Consider the following 16,126-nt stretch of genomic DNA (forward strand, 5'->3'; position numbering starts at 1 on the left):
ACTCCCAAACAAAGAAACTTGGATAGTGAATAAATGCTTCGATATTTCATCTCTGACAGCTGTATGTATATGAAAGCACAATAAAACACACAGCTGTAGGATCATCAAATGAACAAAAATGAATGCAGAAGATAGTCTTTTACAATTCCAAGTAAAACAAATGGTCCCCCAATAAAATCGTCTGTAGCTGTACATTATTCTTACTAAGGTCCTGCGGCTCTATAGGGCAGGCTCTATGATTCATGAAAGCTGTGTGTCTAGCCAGAAGTCAGGAGGCTCTGCGGCCTTCAGAGGGATATGGAAAACCAACTGATCCGCAATGCGCTTGCCCAAACCGCAGCAGCCTAGCTCTGCAAACCTCGCTTATCCGGGGGAAAAAAAAAAAAAGTGTGTGGGAGGGGCGCGCGTTGAGGAAAACAAGAATCCAAGGCAGAAACCAAGAGCACGCTGATTGAAAGGTTGTATCCAGCACAGCGGCCTTGGCCGCCTGCAAATCCCAGCATCCCCGCCTCCCACAGGAGCCAATGAGGAAGATACAAGTTCCTACAGCCAATCACATCCCAAGTCAGTCTATCACCCGACTGAATTCTGGGACTTGTGGTTTTCACGTGGCAACACTGCATCATGGTGGTTAAGGCGAAAAGCCACGCGTCCGTATTGAAACGAAAGCTCCATTTTATAAGTCTTCTGTTGGCCTCCAGGTTGGCTCCCTATTATTATTACTCCCAGACCTTACACTCTTTAAGAATCATAAACGTTTTCTGTTAATATGATAGAGAAGAACAAATCCAAGCTACTTTCTGATCAAAATATACTTGTCCCACTAGTCTCCCGTCCTTTAACCGTCGCTCTAGAGTCTCGCGAGAACAGTCCCGTTGACTCGTTGTCATGCCTCCTGAAAGGCGGTTCACGCGAAGACTGACATTGGCTTCAGCCAACAGAATTGCCCTTTAACTAGCGCCTCCACAGCGTGTGGGGAGAGGCCTCATGAACTCTGACCTCAGCTTTCCGTAGCGTCCCGCGTCTGCCACCCCCGCCCCGAGGAGCGAAGGAGGCGGGTTTTGGCCTCTTGCCCTAGGGAGCGAGTGCGGAGGGAGTGGGAGCGAGACGGCCCGAGTGGAAGTGTCTGGCTTCCTCCAGGAGAGGCCCTGCTGTATGCCCCGCCGCCCATGAGCTCGTTCACCCGCGAGCAGCGCCGTCGTTAGGCCGGCCCCGTAACTCTGCTTCCCCCGGGACAGGTTCACGTCTCTTCGGGGAGGGGGCATCCTGTGGAGGCGCCTCCAGTCAGCGTCGGCGTCGCGCTGCGACCCTGGAAGCGGGAGCCGCGGCAAGCGAGAGGAGGAGCCCTAGCAGCGGCGGCAGCGGGCAGCAGCAGCCACAGCGCCAGCGGGCGGGATCGAGGCCGTCAACATGGCGAGCGCCTCGTACCACATTTCCAATTTGCTGGAAAAAATGACATCCAGCGACAAGGACTTTAGGTGAGGCCGAAATCTGATTCTAACCCACCTCGGGGTCCCCCATCCGCCCCCCGGCCTGCACGCCGGCCTGGCCCCACCCCTTTCGGCCTGGCCGGGCTGCCTAGCTTCCTGAGGTCTCCAGCCCACCGCCCCGCTCGCTCCCGGATTCCCGCGGGCCCCCTCCGACCCCCGCCCCCAACCTTTCCTTTAGGCCGTTGTCCGCCGCGGCCGGGATCCCTTCCTTCTGGGTCTCTACGCGCTCCCACCGTATTCCTTGTCCCGGGCGACGTGGTTCCCGCGTCCCCAGCAGCGCGGAGGCCCGGAGTCACCCGGTATTGTGGAGGAGGGAGTCGCTCTAGGCGCGGAGCCCCGGCGGCCGGGCCTACTCGCCGGCCCTCGGAGGCGCTAGGCCGCCCAGCACGCCCGGGCCCTAGCTGCTGCCCGCTCAGGGACGCAGCACCTGCCTGCTTTCCCGCAGATGTGGGCCTGGCTGCGTTCAGCTGGAACGATGAACTTTTTTCCAGCTCTTCGCTGATTGGGTTATATACTTTTTCTTCGGATAATGCTTTTTTGTGAAGGTGGGAAGAAGGGGGAGGGGAGCTGGGATGAAGCAAACTTGGCCGGTAGGGTTTTCCCGCCAGCATCTTGTCAGTTTTCCTTGTCCCGGTGAAACCCACGCAAGATCACCGGGTTTCAGAAAGTCTCATCCTTATATCCAAAATCACTGCCAGAGGGTTGGATTGCTGAACCTTAAACCAGGCAAACGACTCTTCTTGAAGAAGGGCTGGTGAACATGAAGCAGTAGTTCTGTTCCAGGAGACTTGTACTGTTGATTTCAAATTCTTGTAACATGCACATTTAAGATTTGTTATATTTTCACAGATTATCTTTAGGTGCTTTTTTTTGTTTTGTTTTTTTCCACTCTGCAGGGACTGTTACATCCCTTCCTGCCTGCCTTGTATTTCTTAACAAATAAATAAGCTCTCCATCAAAAAGGGGAAAAAGCTATTTATTTCTTGGATACCTAAGTTTTCTTCTCTTCTGCTATAGTAGTTGTAATTAGCGTGCATTTTAAAAGAACAGGCAATCTTCAATTAAAATTATGGGTAAAGAACTTCTTTTTCTATTTGTATGAACAGTAAGTTTTAACACCTGAAAATGTGTCCAGATCATGTCTATTGGGAAGAAATTTTCCAATTTCTGAAAAAGGAACCATGAAAAAAGCAACGATGGTGTTCCTAATCAAATTTGTATGCGGGTGTAATAAAATAGTAAATGAAATGCTGGGTTGGTTCTGTGACTTAAGAACCACAGGATTTTTTAAAAATGTTTTGCTACCAAGAGAACTTTTAAGTGTTCCATTTGTAACTTCTAAAAACTAATTTGCTGACTATAAAGAGTTTAGTGCCGAGTTTTGAGTATTGTGGAATTTTAGATTTGTGTAGTTCTAGGGCCAAAATCAAGATTATTGAGGGGAATAACATTTTATGTATTGCTTTAAGGATTGGGATGCTGTTTGATTCCCTTTGGAGTTTTGCTTTCTCACAATTGAAGTCTTGAAATTTTTAATGGAACATAACATGGACCTTTCCATCATGTAAGGTGTGTGGTGTGATTCCCTCATACCTTATGTCAGTTTGGTTCTTCCTGTAAAAGTACTAAATTTCATTCTGATTCAAATTTTAGTCTAAGGTTAGCACTTCTACCATATTACAGTTTTGTTGAACCAGACAGAATCAGATGTAATGTTTAGATAAAGAGTAAAGAAATCATGTCATGTGGTGATACAGTGAATGTGATTATTGATTAAAATTCCTTTATATTTCTGGCAAAAGAAAGTAATGTATATATGCCTGGGTTTTTGTTGTTTAAATAAACTATATGAAAGAAATACTACTTTGATGCTCAACTATAGTGATTGCTGAACTTGATAAGGATTATCTGTTTACTTGGGTTGGAATGAATCAAAACTTTGCTTAGAGGGTTATGTATTGATATAGTTCTAATAGTTGGTGAATGCTCTTAAACATCTTGAGGAACAGTAAGTGACTTTCAGTTATTAACTGTTTTAAAGACTTGTAATGTTTTAGCCATCCATGAACAAGTCTTTGGAACTAAATGATGCTTTGTTCACATAGAAATTTAGTTATTTTGACAAAAGTACCGGGATTTATGATTATATATTTTAAAATAATTAGTGCCAGAAGGATATTGAGGGCAAGGGTAATTAACATTAACTAACATGTCTGAAGCACTCTACCTTGTACAAAGGACAGCGGAAGAAAATAGTGCTGCCAAAATGAAGAGTTTTATTTTCTTGATAGAATCTAGGAGAATTTTACCCAGTCACAAGATAGAAGTTCTAGTCATGCACTGTTCTTTGCTGTGAACTATGAGATCTTGGGCAAGTTACTTAATTTGAGATTACATTTTCACTTCTGAGAGGCTTACACAGGGATAATTACAAAAGGTCTCTTAGGTAACTACATGTTCCATTAATGCAGAGAAGGTAGAGAAACATGCAGAATTTTGGAACGTCAGCACTTTTAAAGAATCTTTTTGTAGGTAAATAATAGGCCTAATGTATTGAAAAACTCACCAATTTTTATCTTCTGCGTTAGTATAACATTATTTGATGGTAGGATATTAAGAGTTTTGAAAAATGGAGAAGCTTTGGGAGAGAAATGTTGAGTCTGGAACCCTTTAATAAAAATGGTACATTTGTGTGTCCTAATAGCGGGGATAGTGCCTGTCATATACTAGTCTTAATTTGGGGAAAACAAATCTTTAAAATTATAAATGCTAATTCAGATAACTCTTTAAAAGAAAAATGAAGAAACATTCTTTGGGAGAGTACCTTAGAATAATTTTTCTCATCACTTCCCCAAAGGAAACACCTTCTGCTTCTCCCCCACCCCAGAAAACTTTTATACCAGTGTGTTTTGGTGACTAGGTGATTGTGTAGATGATAACAGTGAAAACTTTTAATGTAAATGAGCCCTGTGAGTGAGTACTCCATACTTGACTATTAATAGTGAGTATTCGGTGGGTGGAGGCAACTTTTCATCTGCCTCACCACTATCTGAATTAAAGTATTGCAAAGAATCAAGAGCTAAGGAAAATATTCCTTCATCTCTCGATACATATATTTCTGCCTATTGTGAACTTCATATACTTCATTTTATTTAATGTAATTGATAAAAGTGGACAGTAACTGTATTACAGGTAAGGAAGCAGATTTGGCTTAATTATTTCCTCAAGGTCAGAGTAGACTTGGGATTTCTGGAACCTCTTTACCCATGGATTCTTATTTTTTTCCCTCACTAATTAGATGTTTACTTAAATAAAACATGACAATATAAACTTTCAGAATCACATATTACCATGCTAGGCTACTTCTCTAGGGTTTTGACTAGTGGTATTATAAGTCAGGCCTTAAATTTCAATTTCCTCTAAAATTAGGTTTATGGAATATTTTATGCTGGAAGATACTTTTAATAATTCCTTGAGAGGAACTTCAGAAAGAGCCAGTGCTTGCCCTTAGTGAATACACGTTTGCTGAATGGTCAAGACACTTTTGTAAAAAGATAAATGATCCCATAGCAATGTATAAGTGTCAGACATTAAGTAGCAGAGAAGATTAAAGCAAGGAAATTCAAGACCTGAGTGAGGTCTTGAAATTCTCAGTAGAAAATGTGAGAACAAGTATGAAAGCACACTACAAAATTTCAATAGGGGAGAGGGAGGAAATAATTTTAACTGTACCTGGGCAGGCATTGTTCAGGGAACTTATTAAGGACAGGGACCTTGTCTTACTGAACTGAAACCTCTGTGTAGTTCTTTAGGCTTGTGGTTCTTCAGTAAGTGCTTGTTTTAGTTGAATTGTCTATTAGTTCCAGAGTTAAAAAAAAAAAAAAGTTTCTGTATGTACATATGCATATATACACATAAGTGTATATATAAAAGAATTTTAAGAAATCTCTAAAAAATCATTTTGTTTAAATGCCACTTGATACAATCTTAATCACTATTGTAGAATGCAAGCATTTCTTAGTTTCAGAATGGTTTATGTTACAAGTTAAGGTGTTTTGATTATTGGAAGACATTTTCTCTTGAAAATTGTTTAAAATCCTTATAAAAATCTAGACCTGTTAAGGAGTCATAGCAAAGCACTATTTGAGCATTAACAGGAAATACTGATTGAAATTATCTTGACTACTTGGAGAAAATCAGGTGTCATGAGAAAAAACAGATTTGCAGAGATGATGAAGGTGATTCCTGGCACATTTTAAATATTTTTTAGGTTTATGGCAGCAACTTACTTGATTTTAGTCAACATGATTTTTCTTTATAGATATACTATAAACATCAGCAATGGTTAGTATTCACTACTGAAAGAGAGGGGGATGTTATAGAGGATACTTGGAATAAGAGTAAAAAATTAGTTTTATTTACTCCAACATCACTAAGACTAGGCTCATTTATAGCTTTTCAGGAAATAAATGAGAAAAAGTGAAATAACAGTGATGTGTGCTCAAGAGCTTTGAAAGATAATTGCTTTACTGGGTGATACAGTTGACCCATATCTCCTAGAAATTGTGTTTATATGTGAATATATATGTTTATATAGTGTGGTAAAAGTTACTCATGCAGTCAAGGCATCTACTTCTACCGAATTTCTGCTTCTCAACATTGGATTTACTAAAGATATATTTTCCCTTCGGAGAACTGTCAGTTCAGGAGAATAATCCAGGAGTAGAAGTTCCAGACCATGACAATCTTGTTCATCGTTGTGTTCCCAGAGTTCACAGCACAGGTCCTGACCCCCAAATACTTTTGAATATATGAATAAGATTGCACTGCCTGCTGATTATATTCACCTGGGAATCCCATAACAGTCTGAAAGTTAACAGTTTCACATTTTATTTTCCACTTCCTACCTTAAGCTAAATTATCCTTATTTTGGCTTTACTATCCCCCTGAAAGTCCAAAGCAGAACACCTTGGGTGCCACCCTTGTCCTGCCTTTCTTCTCTTATTTAATTCTGTGATGAGTATGTCTCAAATTAGTCTCCCTATCTCATACTTCTTCCTAATCTAGTCTCTTGTTCACTTTGGCCATTAGAATTTATTTCTAGGGCTGGGGAGATAGCTCAGTTGGTAGAGTGCTCACCTTGCAAGCACAAGGCCCTGGGTTCTATCCCCAGCACCGCAAAAAAAAAAAAAAAAAAAAAAAAAAAAAAAAAAATTATTTCTAGCTGATTATTGACTCCCCCACTAATTTTCCTGATGACAAGATAAACTCCAAATTTCTTGGTAGTTGCCTTCCTGGCTGTGGTTGACAGTTCACTGCAACTGCCCTACCTTAAGTGTCTAACAATCTTCTGATATAACTGATTTCAGTGGATATTTTCTTTGGTCAATCTATTTGATATTGAAGTACCATTTACCACTTTTTCCCCCCCTCAAAGTTTCTTACATAGGCATCTTAGACACAAGTGAGGCTTATTATTCATCACAGTGAGGGAGAACACATATAACAGGGGGTCTCTGGAGGTTGTTAGGGGAACCTATTTATTGGGTAATTTAAGGAGGGTCTAAAGAAGTAGAGCTTTACTTTAAATTGGATGTTTCTGTGACACTGGCATCTTAAATTTTATAGGGATTGCTGGGTGCAGTGGCACATGCCTGTAATCTCAGCAACTTGGGAGACTGAAGCAGGAGGATCAAGACCAACTTCAGAAACTTACCAAGGCCCTGAGCAACTTAGAGACCCTGTTTCAAAATACAAAGGGCTAGGGATATTGCTAAGTGGTTAGTGCCCCTGAGTTCACTCCCCAGTACCAATAAAAAAATACATTTTATAGGGAAGGTACTGTAATCGATAAAGAAGTAGCACTTCTAGCTACTAACTAGCGAGGGGGTACATTTTGGTATTTTGTGTTGTTCAGGGACCTTGTCTGAATTGGATGTTCTATGAAATTGTTTTATGTCAAATAAAAGTTTATGCTTTAGTTGTAACCATCAAGTCAGTTTATAATAACATTTTGGTTTAATAGGAGATTCAGGTCAGTTTCTGGATGTCAGACTGCATATTTTTTGGTGGTGGTTTTGGTTGGTTTGTCTTCTAGTTCCTATTTATGGCCAACTGCAGATGAAGTTGTGCTACAGGACATTAATCCATGGTGTTCATATCTTTACTGTGGCTGAAGATTTTGTTGATTCAGGATTAGCAATATATCTATTCAGTGTAGTTTATAGTTAAATCAGAGTTAATCCTTTATCATAGTGAAAGATGAGTGATTGAACCATCTGATGTGACTGGCTGTGCAGTTACATTAAGACTCAACAGGGATACATCACCTCTTGTAATACCCAAGTCTTTACTTCTTTCTTCCTAACTCTATCAGTTATGTTCCTTATGTCTAATCCATTTTGAAGAACTATTTTACCTCATGATCTCAAATATAATTGGTCCTTATTATTGTAGTAATTGCTTTCTGTGAAGTTGTCACAAACGTCAAATTTTCCTAATGACTGAATGAAGATTATCTAACTAGTTTTTTTCCCAGAAGGTCCATCTCAACCTTCTTGCACTGAAGAATCCTAGCTAGACAGCACTTTAGTACTGTGTATAGGGGATATATTAAACAGCAAAATCACCAACAGAAGTACTAGTGTGGAAAATCTGGCACTAAATAGGCTAAGAAGATACTTGTTTATAATTATGAGAGCTGAAAAGAAGAGTTGAAAGTAGGAGGCAACTGAAAATGTGTGTGTTGGGGTGACTCAAACGTTTTACCATTCTCTAGTTGTCTGCAAATGATTATGAAATGAGGAGTATTAATTTTGGGCTTACAAATAAATTTTAGCCAGTAGGCAAGTTTGCACATATGAAATCTGCAAAAAATAAGGATCAGCTCTCCCATTTTCCCCCATTTTTATTGATGACCCTTATTCAAGCTACCATAATTTCTTAGCTTAGGCTGCTGCAGACCTAACTGGTCTCCATTCAGTCTGGCTAAGTGAAGAATGGTTCTATCTAAAGTGTTGTTCACAGTGGTGACTGTAATAGTATTTTTGAAAGGCAAATCTGTTTATTTCATTTTCTTCCCATCTCGATCCCATATGCCTTTCAGTAACTTTCCATTACTCTTAGAATAAAAACTAAAATTCTAATGTGATCTACAAATCAATTTAATTCCTGTCTTTTGCTTACCAGGCACCAGTTTTCTCCCAACTCCTGAATAATTCTGCCTGTTTTTCAGATTTGTCTTCTCTGACACACAACCCATAATTAACCTAGGTCAGGTTACTTTGTTACACCACTGTTTTTTTTTCTTGACATATTTCTTTATGCATTTATCTCAGTTTATGATTATATAGCTACTTAAGCAGTTTTAAAAATATGCTTCTTACTAGACTAATGTAAGCGTCACATTAGGAACTGTCTTCTTTGGCTATCCCTTATATCCACAGCAGCTAGTACCATACCTGATGTGTAGTAGATTTTCATTACATAGTGAATGGTTACATAGGGTGAGTCCCTAGCTTGGCCTCAACCTACATTTCCTTTTTTAAAAAAATTAGGCTTCTGTGCATTAGTCACACTAAACCATTCCCTATTCCTTTACTCTAGTTCTCTGCTGCTTCTCATCATCACAACCACCAAAAAGGAAAGAAAAAAATTTAAATCCCAAGCCAACTTTTCCTGTGAGATCCAAACTGACAGGTGGTTCTTTGATATACTCATTTCTGTATGCTCTTGAATACTGTTTTAAAACAAAATGTTTAACAGTAATAATTGTCTAGTTACCTGGTTGGCGTATTAGATAAAAAAGGACAGGACTGAGTCTACATATATCATCTTGGTCCTTAGCACCAAAACCTAAAACAGTAATGTCTGCTGAAGAGTCATTTCCAAATTAGCTGTTGAATCTGCTGTGGACAGCCTTCAAACTGGTCTGACAACTTCCTTAAAAGGAAATAAATTGTGCAAATTTTTTTATCAGATTAATGAAAGAAAGTACTCCCAGAACTTTCTGACTTCAGAATCACCATTGAGAAGTAACTCTTGGTATTATAGTATCTCAATCCAGTTTTTCTGATGTTTAAAAATACTGTCTATTGCTAATTTGCTGATGCTCATTTCAACTTTTTTTTTTTTTTAACTATAGATGTTTCAAAATCGGTAAGCGTTTTGAGGTCAGGGCAGACTTATTCACCTTTTATCTTTCCTTACCTCTTAGTATAGGTGTTCCAACCTCTAATAGGCAGCAAATAAGTAAATGATTAAGGAATGAATCTGGGTACCAGAGCTCATTCAGAACCATAAGAACAACTTTTTATTTGGAATTATCTGCATGTTCACTTAAGTTGATCAGTTTCTCTTGAAGCAGATAACTGCTTTGTAGTGGTATTTAGGTATATAATTTCTATGGTCATTTAATATATTTTATTTAAGTAAGATGGTTAAGGTGCTTTTCAATGCATTATATGTAGAATTACTTGTATTAATATGCTGTACAGTTTTTTTTTCCACTTCAAAATATGAACATTATGTGGTTTTAATTTTGTCTTCCTATTTTGTAATGGGAAGATGCTTCCAATTAGAACTGTGTTGATTTTTAAAAAGTATATGCCTCATTTTTCTTTGTTTGAGTATAAACTTTATAAGCTGTTTTACAGAACTTGACAAGAATTGAACTACATGGCTTACATATAGTTTAAAACTTTGATAAATTAGTATTAAGGGAACATCCTGGCTATTAGAATTATCCTTAAAGTTATAAGTAGTGAATTGATAAATTAGGTTGTTTTGTCAGCCTTTACAACGTAGTTTATTGCCACATTGCCTATCTCCATAGTTGTTTATCAGTTCATCTCCAATTCTTGTCAGTAGTTCTTTTAAAATTTAAACATGGATTTTAACATTCATGTATGAAACATAAAATATTAGATTTTTACTCAAACTGGATCTGGTTCAATAAAAGAAAAAGGTGTTAATAAAAAGGTGTAAAGTAGTTGTTATTTCAGTTGGATTATTTTTATGGGTGGAGGGGAGCCAAGAATTGTAAGAAAAGTTGATTTGACTTTAAACAGGTCTTAGGGCTTTATTTGAATGTGGTTACCTCTTCTTCTGAGAAATTAATTTTAAAATAGTAAATTTTGTGGTAAAGTACATGGGGAAAAAATTCAAGATTCTATTTATCTTATCCTCTTCAGCTCTTTCATTTAAAACTTAGAGTAGATGATTGATCACTCTAAGGTGTTGTCAGACTATTCAGTGTTAACCTGTCCTTTCCCTAAGATTCTTCAGCAGGGGAGAGGTGGATATCAGGTATAACAACTTTCTAGAATTGCCTCTTACCTTTTTGAAAATACACATGATTTCTTGTAACAGAAATTGGGATGGGGATGAGAATTTATATTGGAAAATATCCAAAATTTATAATACGTGACCCCTGATGGGACACAAATTATTGTACGAAGGTGTTCTTAATGTTTGTGGTTAAGGGCTTCATAGATAAAATTAAAATCCCATGCAAAAAGGAAAAAAAAAAAAGGAGATTTTTTTTTCTCCCCTAAGAGCAGTAATAAAATTACTTAGAACGAACAAACATTCACTGCAGGTCATGTTAGTAATTATGAAATCAAGACTGAGCAGGGGATGATAATTTTGAGTAATGTTACTTAGACCTGAAATAAGAGCATGTGGGACTTAAAAAATATCTATCTGAAAACAGTGATTTTTAAGTAAAGTCTATATCATTTTTGGTAGCTTTTAGTTTAAATTTATGATCACTTAAAAGTAGGTGATTTTTTGTAATACACTATACTGTGTTCCTGGTAAGTAAATGATATAGCACTGGATTTGAAAAATCAATTTATTAGTGCTTTAAATTTTTTGAATTAACAAATTTTAATTTGTTAATAGGTTTATGGCTACAAATGATTTGATGACGGAATTGCAGAAAGATTCCATCAAGTTGGATGATGATAGTGAAAGGAAAGTAGTAAAAATGATTTTGAAGTTATTGGAAGATAAAAATGGTGAGGTACAGAATTTAGCTGTCAAATGGTAAGTTGTATTTTGCTACCCCTCCCACACCTTCTGTGCCTGAAAAAAACTCCATATAATTGGTAATTATCTTAGGTTTTGAACTGTTTTTCTAGAGTTTTATTTTTATTTAACACAATATCTTTATTTTATTTGTTTGTTTTTATGGTGCTGAGGATTGAACCTGGCACCTCACACATGCTAGGCAAGGACCACAGAGCCCACAACCCCAGCCTGAGTTTTTTTTTTTTTTTTTTTTTTAATTATATTTAGGTAACTAGTGAATGTTTAGTGTTTGTGGTACATGTTATATTTCCATATACAAAGTAAATTAATGAGCTTTTCATGGTATTTCTTTTAACTCTTACATATTTAGGTAATTTCAGAAACAATGGTTCTCTAACTTATTTTACTGTAGCCTAATGTTTCATCTGGGTTAAAAGCCTATTTGCCTTTGACTTTTATATTTCCATAGCGATGAAATTTAAAACTAAATGAAGAAAAATAAAAAACTAATTTTTTAAAGAATGGCAGCTTACAAACAATCTTTCCTTAAAATTTTGGAAATTCTGATTGTCTTTGGGTATGTAATGCGATAGGAGCTTTTCGTTAGATATGATATTGGCAGCTCAGTTTCTACTAAGAATAATTGGGTACAGAATTTGAGTTCTCCAGTTCTATTAATATACCTGTTTAATTTGCAGATGCCAAATTTTAGAAACCCTAAATTTACATAGCAAGTTATTAGTAAGTATGACCTTTAGTTTAACACAAAAATCAAACTGAAGTTATGTGATTTTTGTATGTGTTATCTTTGGTATCCATTTAAATAAAGCATTTTTCCATTATTACTCCTTTGTTGAATCCTTTATAAAGGTTTCAAATTTGTTTTAGGCTAAGTTCTTAAATATCTGCTGTAAAAGAGACAAAAAGTGAAAAGTCATTGGTCAACCTAGAATCTGTAGATATGCAGTATAAATATCTCTAATTTGGAACATTTACAAGTTTAAAATAAAATAGGTCTTTAAGAACTCATAAGTTGTTGAATAATGCAACTGAGTCAATAATTTTACTTTAACTTTTAATCTTATAATTGTTTCTCATGTGCCTAATAAACAAAATTCAGCTTTGTTCAAAATGTGTAAACATTTACGATCATATAAAAGCAGTAATGAAAAGTAGTCTATGTCCCAAATTGAGAGTAACAAAGTACATAGTTCTTAATTCACTTAAGTATGAATTTTGACTCATTGGGAACCTGAGTTTTTTGCTCTTCTATGTTTACATTATAATTAAAGAGGTTCGGGAAGAAACTTATGCATACATATTCAAGAAAGTAAAGGAATTTAAGATATAAAAGAATTCATCATCCAATAGAAAGATCACCCAACAGAAAGATCTAAAAAGGTTCTTTGAGGTTACAGATGTTTTTGAAACCTTAAAGAACAAATATCTCCAGTACAGATGGTTCTAGTACTGTTCCAGAACATAAGGTCTGAATACTGTCCACTTTTATTTAAACCAATTACTGATGATAAATTCTGACCAAAGATAACTCTAGAAAAGGGCAACTATAGACCAGCTTCATTTAAATGTTCAAAATAAAATATAGCAGAAAGTTAAAGAGCAACACACCCATGACCTTGTGGGGTTTACCACAAGAATGTAAGGGTGATTACTTCAATATTGTGTGCTTTATGAGTATAGTTATTTCTCATGTTTCCTTTTGGGGAAAGGAAGAAATTACATAGTTGTCAACACACTAATAAGATTCAGCATTGATATTTGGGAAAAACAAAAAGCACTAGTGAACTCATTATAATTAGAGAGGTAAAAACATCTTCCAAAAAAACGAACATTGTACTTAACATGCCATTGGAGTGAAGAACAGGTGAAGGATACTTTATCTCCAGGTTCCTCTTTAACATTAAAAATTAAATTTCTCCAAAGCTAATAAAATATCAGATAAATTCACACTAAGGTTGGGGACAAAACAGCTGTGTGTGTCTGTCTCTCTTTTTTTTTTTAAGAGTATTAGCCACTGTAATTTGCGGTGGGGGGACAATAGGAAAGAGCGAGTCAATCAAGAAAAAAATGTACATGATAATTCAGTGAGGTAGGAGGATGTAAAATTTAGAAAATTAGTAACTTTTCATATAATAGCTTTTCATTTACTTGTATGAAAAGCAGTAGCTTTTTACATCATCTTTTACAACCAGTTAGAAGCTACAGTGGAAATTAATGCCCACTTATAATAGCATCAGAAAAGACAAAATACCTAGAAGGAAATGTAACAAGAAATGTTAACAGTGGGACCTTGAATAGGAATATTATATAAGGTAAGGTTACAATTTTAACTTTTTCGAAACGTGGGAGAAAACCAGAGCAGTGGTACACACCTGAAATCCTAGCAACTCTAGAGGCTGAAGTAGATGACTAGTTCAAGGCCAGCCTCTGCTACTTGACAAGACCCTGTCTCAAAATAAAAATAAATAAACTAAAAGGTCCGGGAATGTGGCTCAGTGGTAGAGTATCCCTAGATTCAGTCCCCAGACCTACCAAAGGAAAAAAAAATTGTGGGAGAAAAACTTTAAAATGTTCTTAGATAAAAATGTTCTTGAGCAAATGGAAAGACATCCTGTGCCCTTGGATCAGGCAACTCAGCATCAGCATTGTAGAGTTGAAGTTAAGACAAATTGACTGAAATTTATTGGGGTGGGGTAGGCATGTGTACATAGTAGTTGAAAAAACTGAAAAAGTAAAACAATTACTGGTGGTGTAGGGGTGGTATTTAGCCCTATGAAACAAACAAAAAATAATACTATTATGTCTTTATAATCAAAGCAGTTAGGTAGCAGGGCATTCATAGACCAATGAAGCACGTTATAAAGGTGGTGTCACTGGGGGAAAGATGAAACTTTTCCAAAAGACTGGAAAACCATTTGAAAAGATAAAATTGTATTGTTATACATCTCCGTTCAAGGTCACATAGTTCAGAGTTTGTTAACAATAAATTAGCTTTGCCTATTATAAAACTTTATGCAATGGAATATAGAATGTGATGGTTTGTGGCTGGCTTTTTTTCTCCTAACTTCTGTGACATTTGTTCATGTATGTATTAATGGTTTATGTCCCCCCGCTTTTTTTTTAATCCATTAGTAGTTAACTGATGTTATAATTTGTTTATTCACTTGGTTCCTTTCCAGGGTTTAGCTATTGGGAATAAATGAACATTCCTGAAACAGTCCTTGTCGGGACATGTATCTTTTAAATTTCTTCTTGATTGGTGCCTAGGAGTGAAATTGCTGTTATCTATTTAAGTCTTTGAGAAGAGTTGTTTCCCAAAGTATATGTTCCATTTTCTTGAAGTTAACCAAATGCACCACATTCTCACCATTTCTAGTTGTATTGGTCTTTAGTTTTAGCCATTCCAGGAGTTGTTTATGTATTAATTTACATTACTCTCATAACTAACAATGTTAAAACCTGTTTCATATGTTTCATTATTGGCTGTTTTTTGTGCAGTTTTCTAATATTTTGAAATTGAGTTTGTCTTTTCATTTATCAAGTTGTAGGATTTCTTCATACGCACTGAATATAGGTTCTTTGTCACATACTTTTTTGCAAATATTTTATCCAAATTTGCTGAGCTTAAGTTTGTTTATTTTTTTGTGGTACTGGGAATTAAACCCGAAGCTCATAAATGCTAGATGTTGACTCTACCACTGACTTACATCCCCCTCTTTAATTTTTTTTTTTTTTTTTTTTGCAATTATTTTCTATTTCCTACGAAATCTTTCTTTACTTTGGGTCACTAAAACTTTCTCCTAATAATCCTTATGGTTTTAGTTTGTGCTTTCAGTTCTATGATCTTATCTTGAATAATTTTTGTGGAAGGTTTAAGAATTGGGTTCACTTTTTTTTTTCATGTGAATATCCAGTTGTTATCGCACTATTTATTGGAAAGACCTTCTTTTCTTGCTGAATTACCTTGACATTTTTGACAACAAATCAGTTGACTCTAAGTGTGTATTTATAGACTTTCTTCCGTTCTGTTGATCTGTTTGTCTATTCTTATACCAGTACTACACTCTTCTGTTAGCATAGCTTAGGTTATTTTAACTTTGGCAACACTGACATTTTGGAATAGGTAATTCTTTGATATGGGGGGCTCTCCTGTATCTTCTTCGTATTGTATGATGTTTAGCAGCATCCTTTGCTATTGTTCTCTGTTTGCCTATAGTATTCCTACTACCCCCAATTGTGACGACCAAAAATTTCTATAGACGTTCCCTAATGTCTCTTAGAGAGTAAAAATCACCCCTGCTTGAGAAATGGTGGTATAGATTGTGTTGTAGCAAGTCTGAAATAAGATAGTTTAAATTCTTTAGCCTTGTTCTTTTCCCCAAGGGCATTTTGTTGTTGTTTTTTATGGTCCATTGTATTTCTATGTAAATTTCAGTTTTAGAATCAGTTTGTCAAATTCTGTTACTTGGAATTATGTTGAAGTCATAGAAACATATGAGAAGAATTCACATCTTAATACTGAGTCTTTCAACTGTGAACCATAGTATTTCATACTTACTAAGAGTAGTTTTTGAGTCCTCCCA

At 36.5% G+C, this 16,126-nt stretch overlaps 1 protein-coding gene across 2 annotated transcripts in view; it reads left to right on the forward strand.

Annotated features, from left to right (window-relative positions):
• The first annotated feature begins 1,066 nt into the window (after window positions 1–1,066).
• The window catches only part of Cand1 (cullin associated and neddylation dissociated 1), a 42,071-nt gene continuing 27,011 nt past the window's right edge, over window positions 1,067–16,126 (forward strand). Inside the window, exons 1-2 of one of the 2 annotated variants that reach the window (XM_047549859.1) lie at window positions 1,067–1,478; window positions 11,394–11,537. In XM_047549859.1, the coding sequence (XP_047405815.1) occupies window positions 1,411–1,478; window positions 11,394–11,537 (212 nt within the window). In that variant the 5' untranslated portion in view covers window positions 1,067–1,410. Of the gene's footprint in view, window positions 1,479–2,581; window positions 3,060–11,393; window positions 11,538–16,126 lie in introns of those variants that run through there. The other variant, XM_047549860.1, reaches the window with a different exon arrangement.

Source organism: Sciurus carolinensis, chromosome 4 (assembly GCF_902686445.1).
Source record: "Sciurus carolinensis chromosome 4, mSciCar1.2, whole genome shotgun sequence".
Lineage (NCBI taxonomy): Eukaryota > Metazoa > Chordata > Mammalia > Rodentia > Sciuridae > Sciurus > Sciurus carolinensis.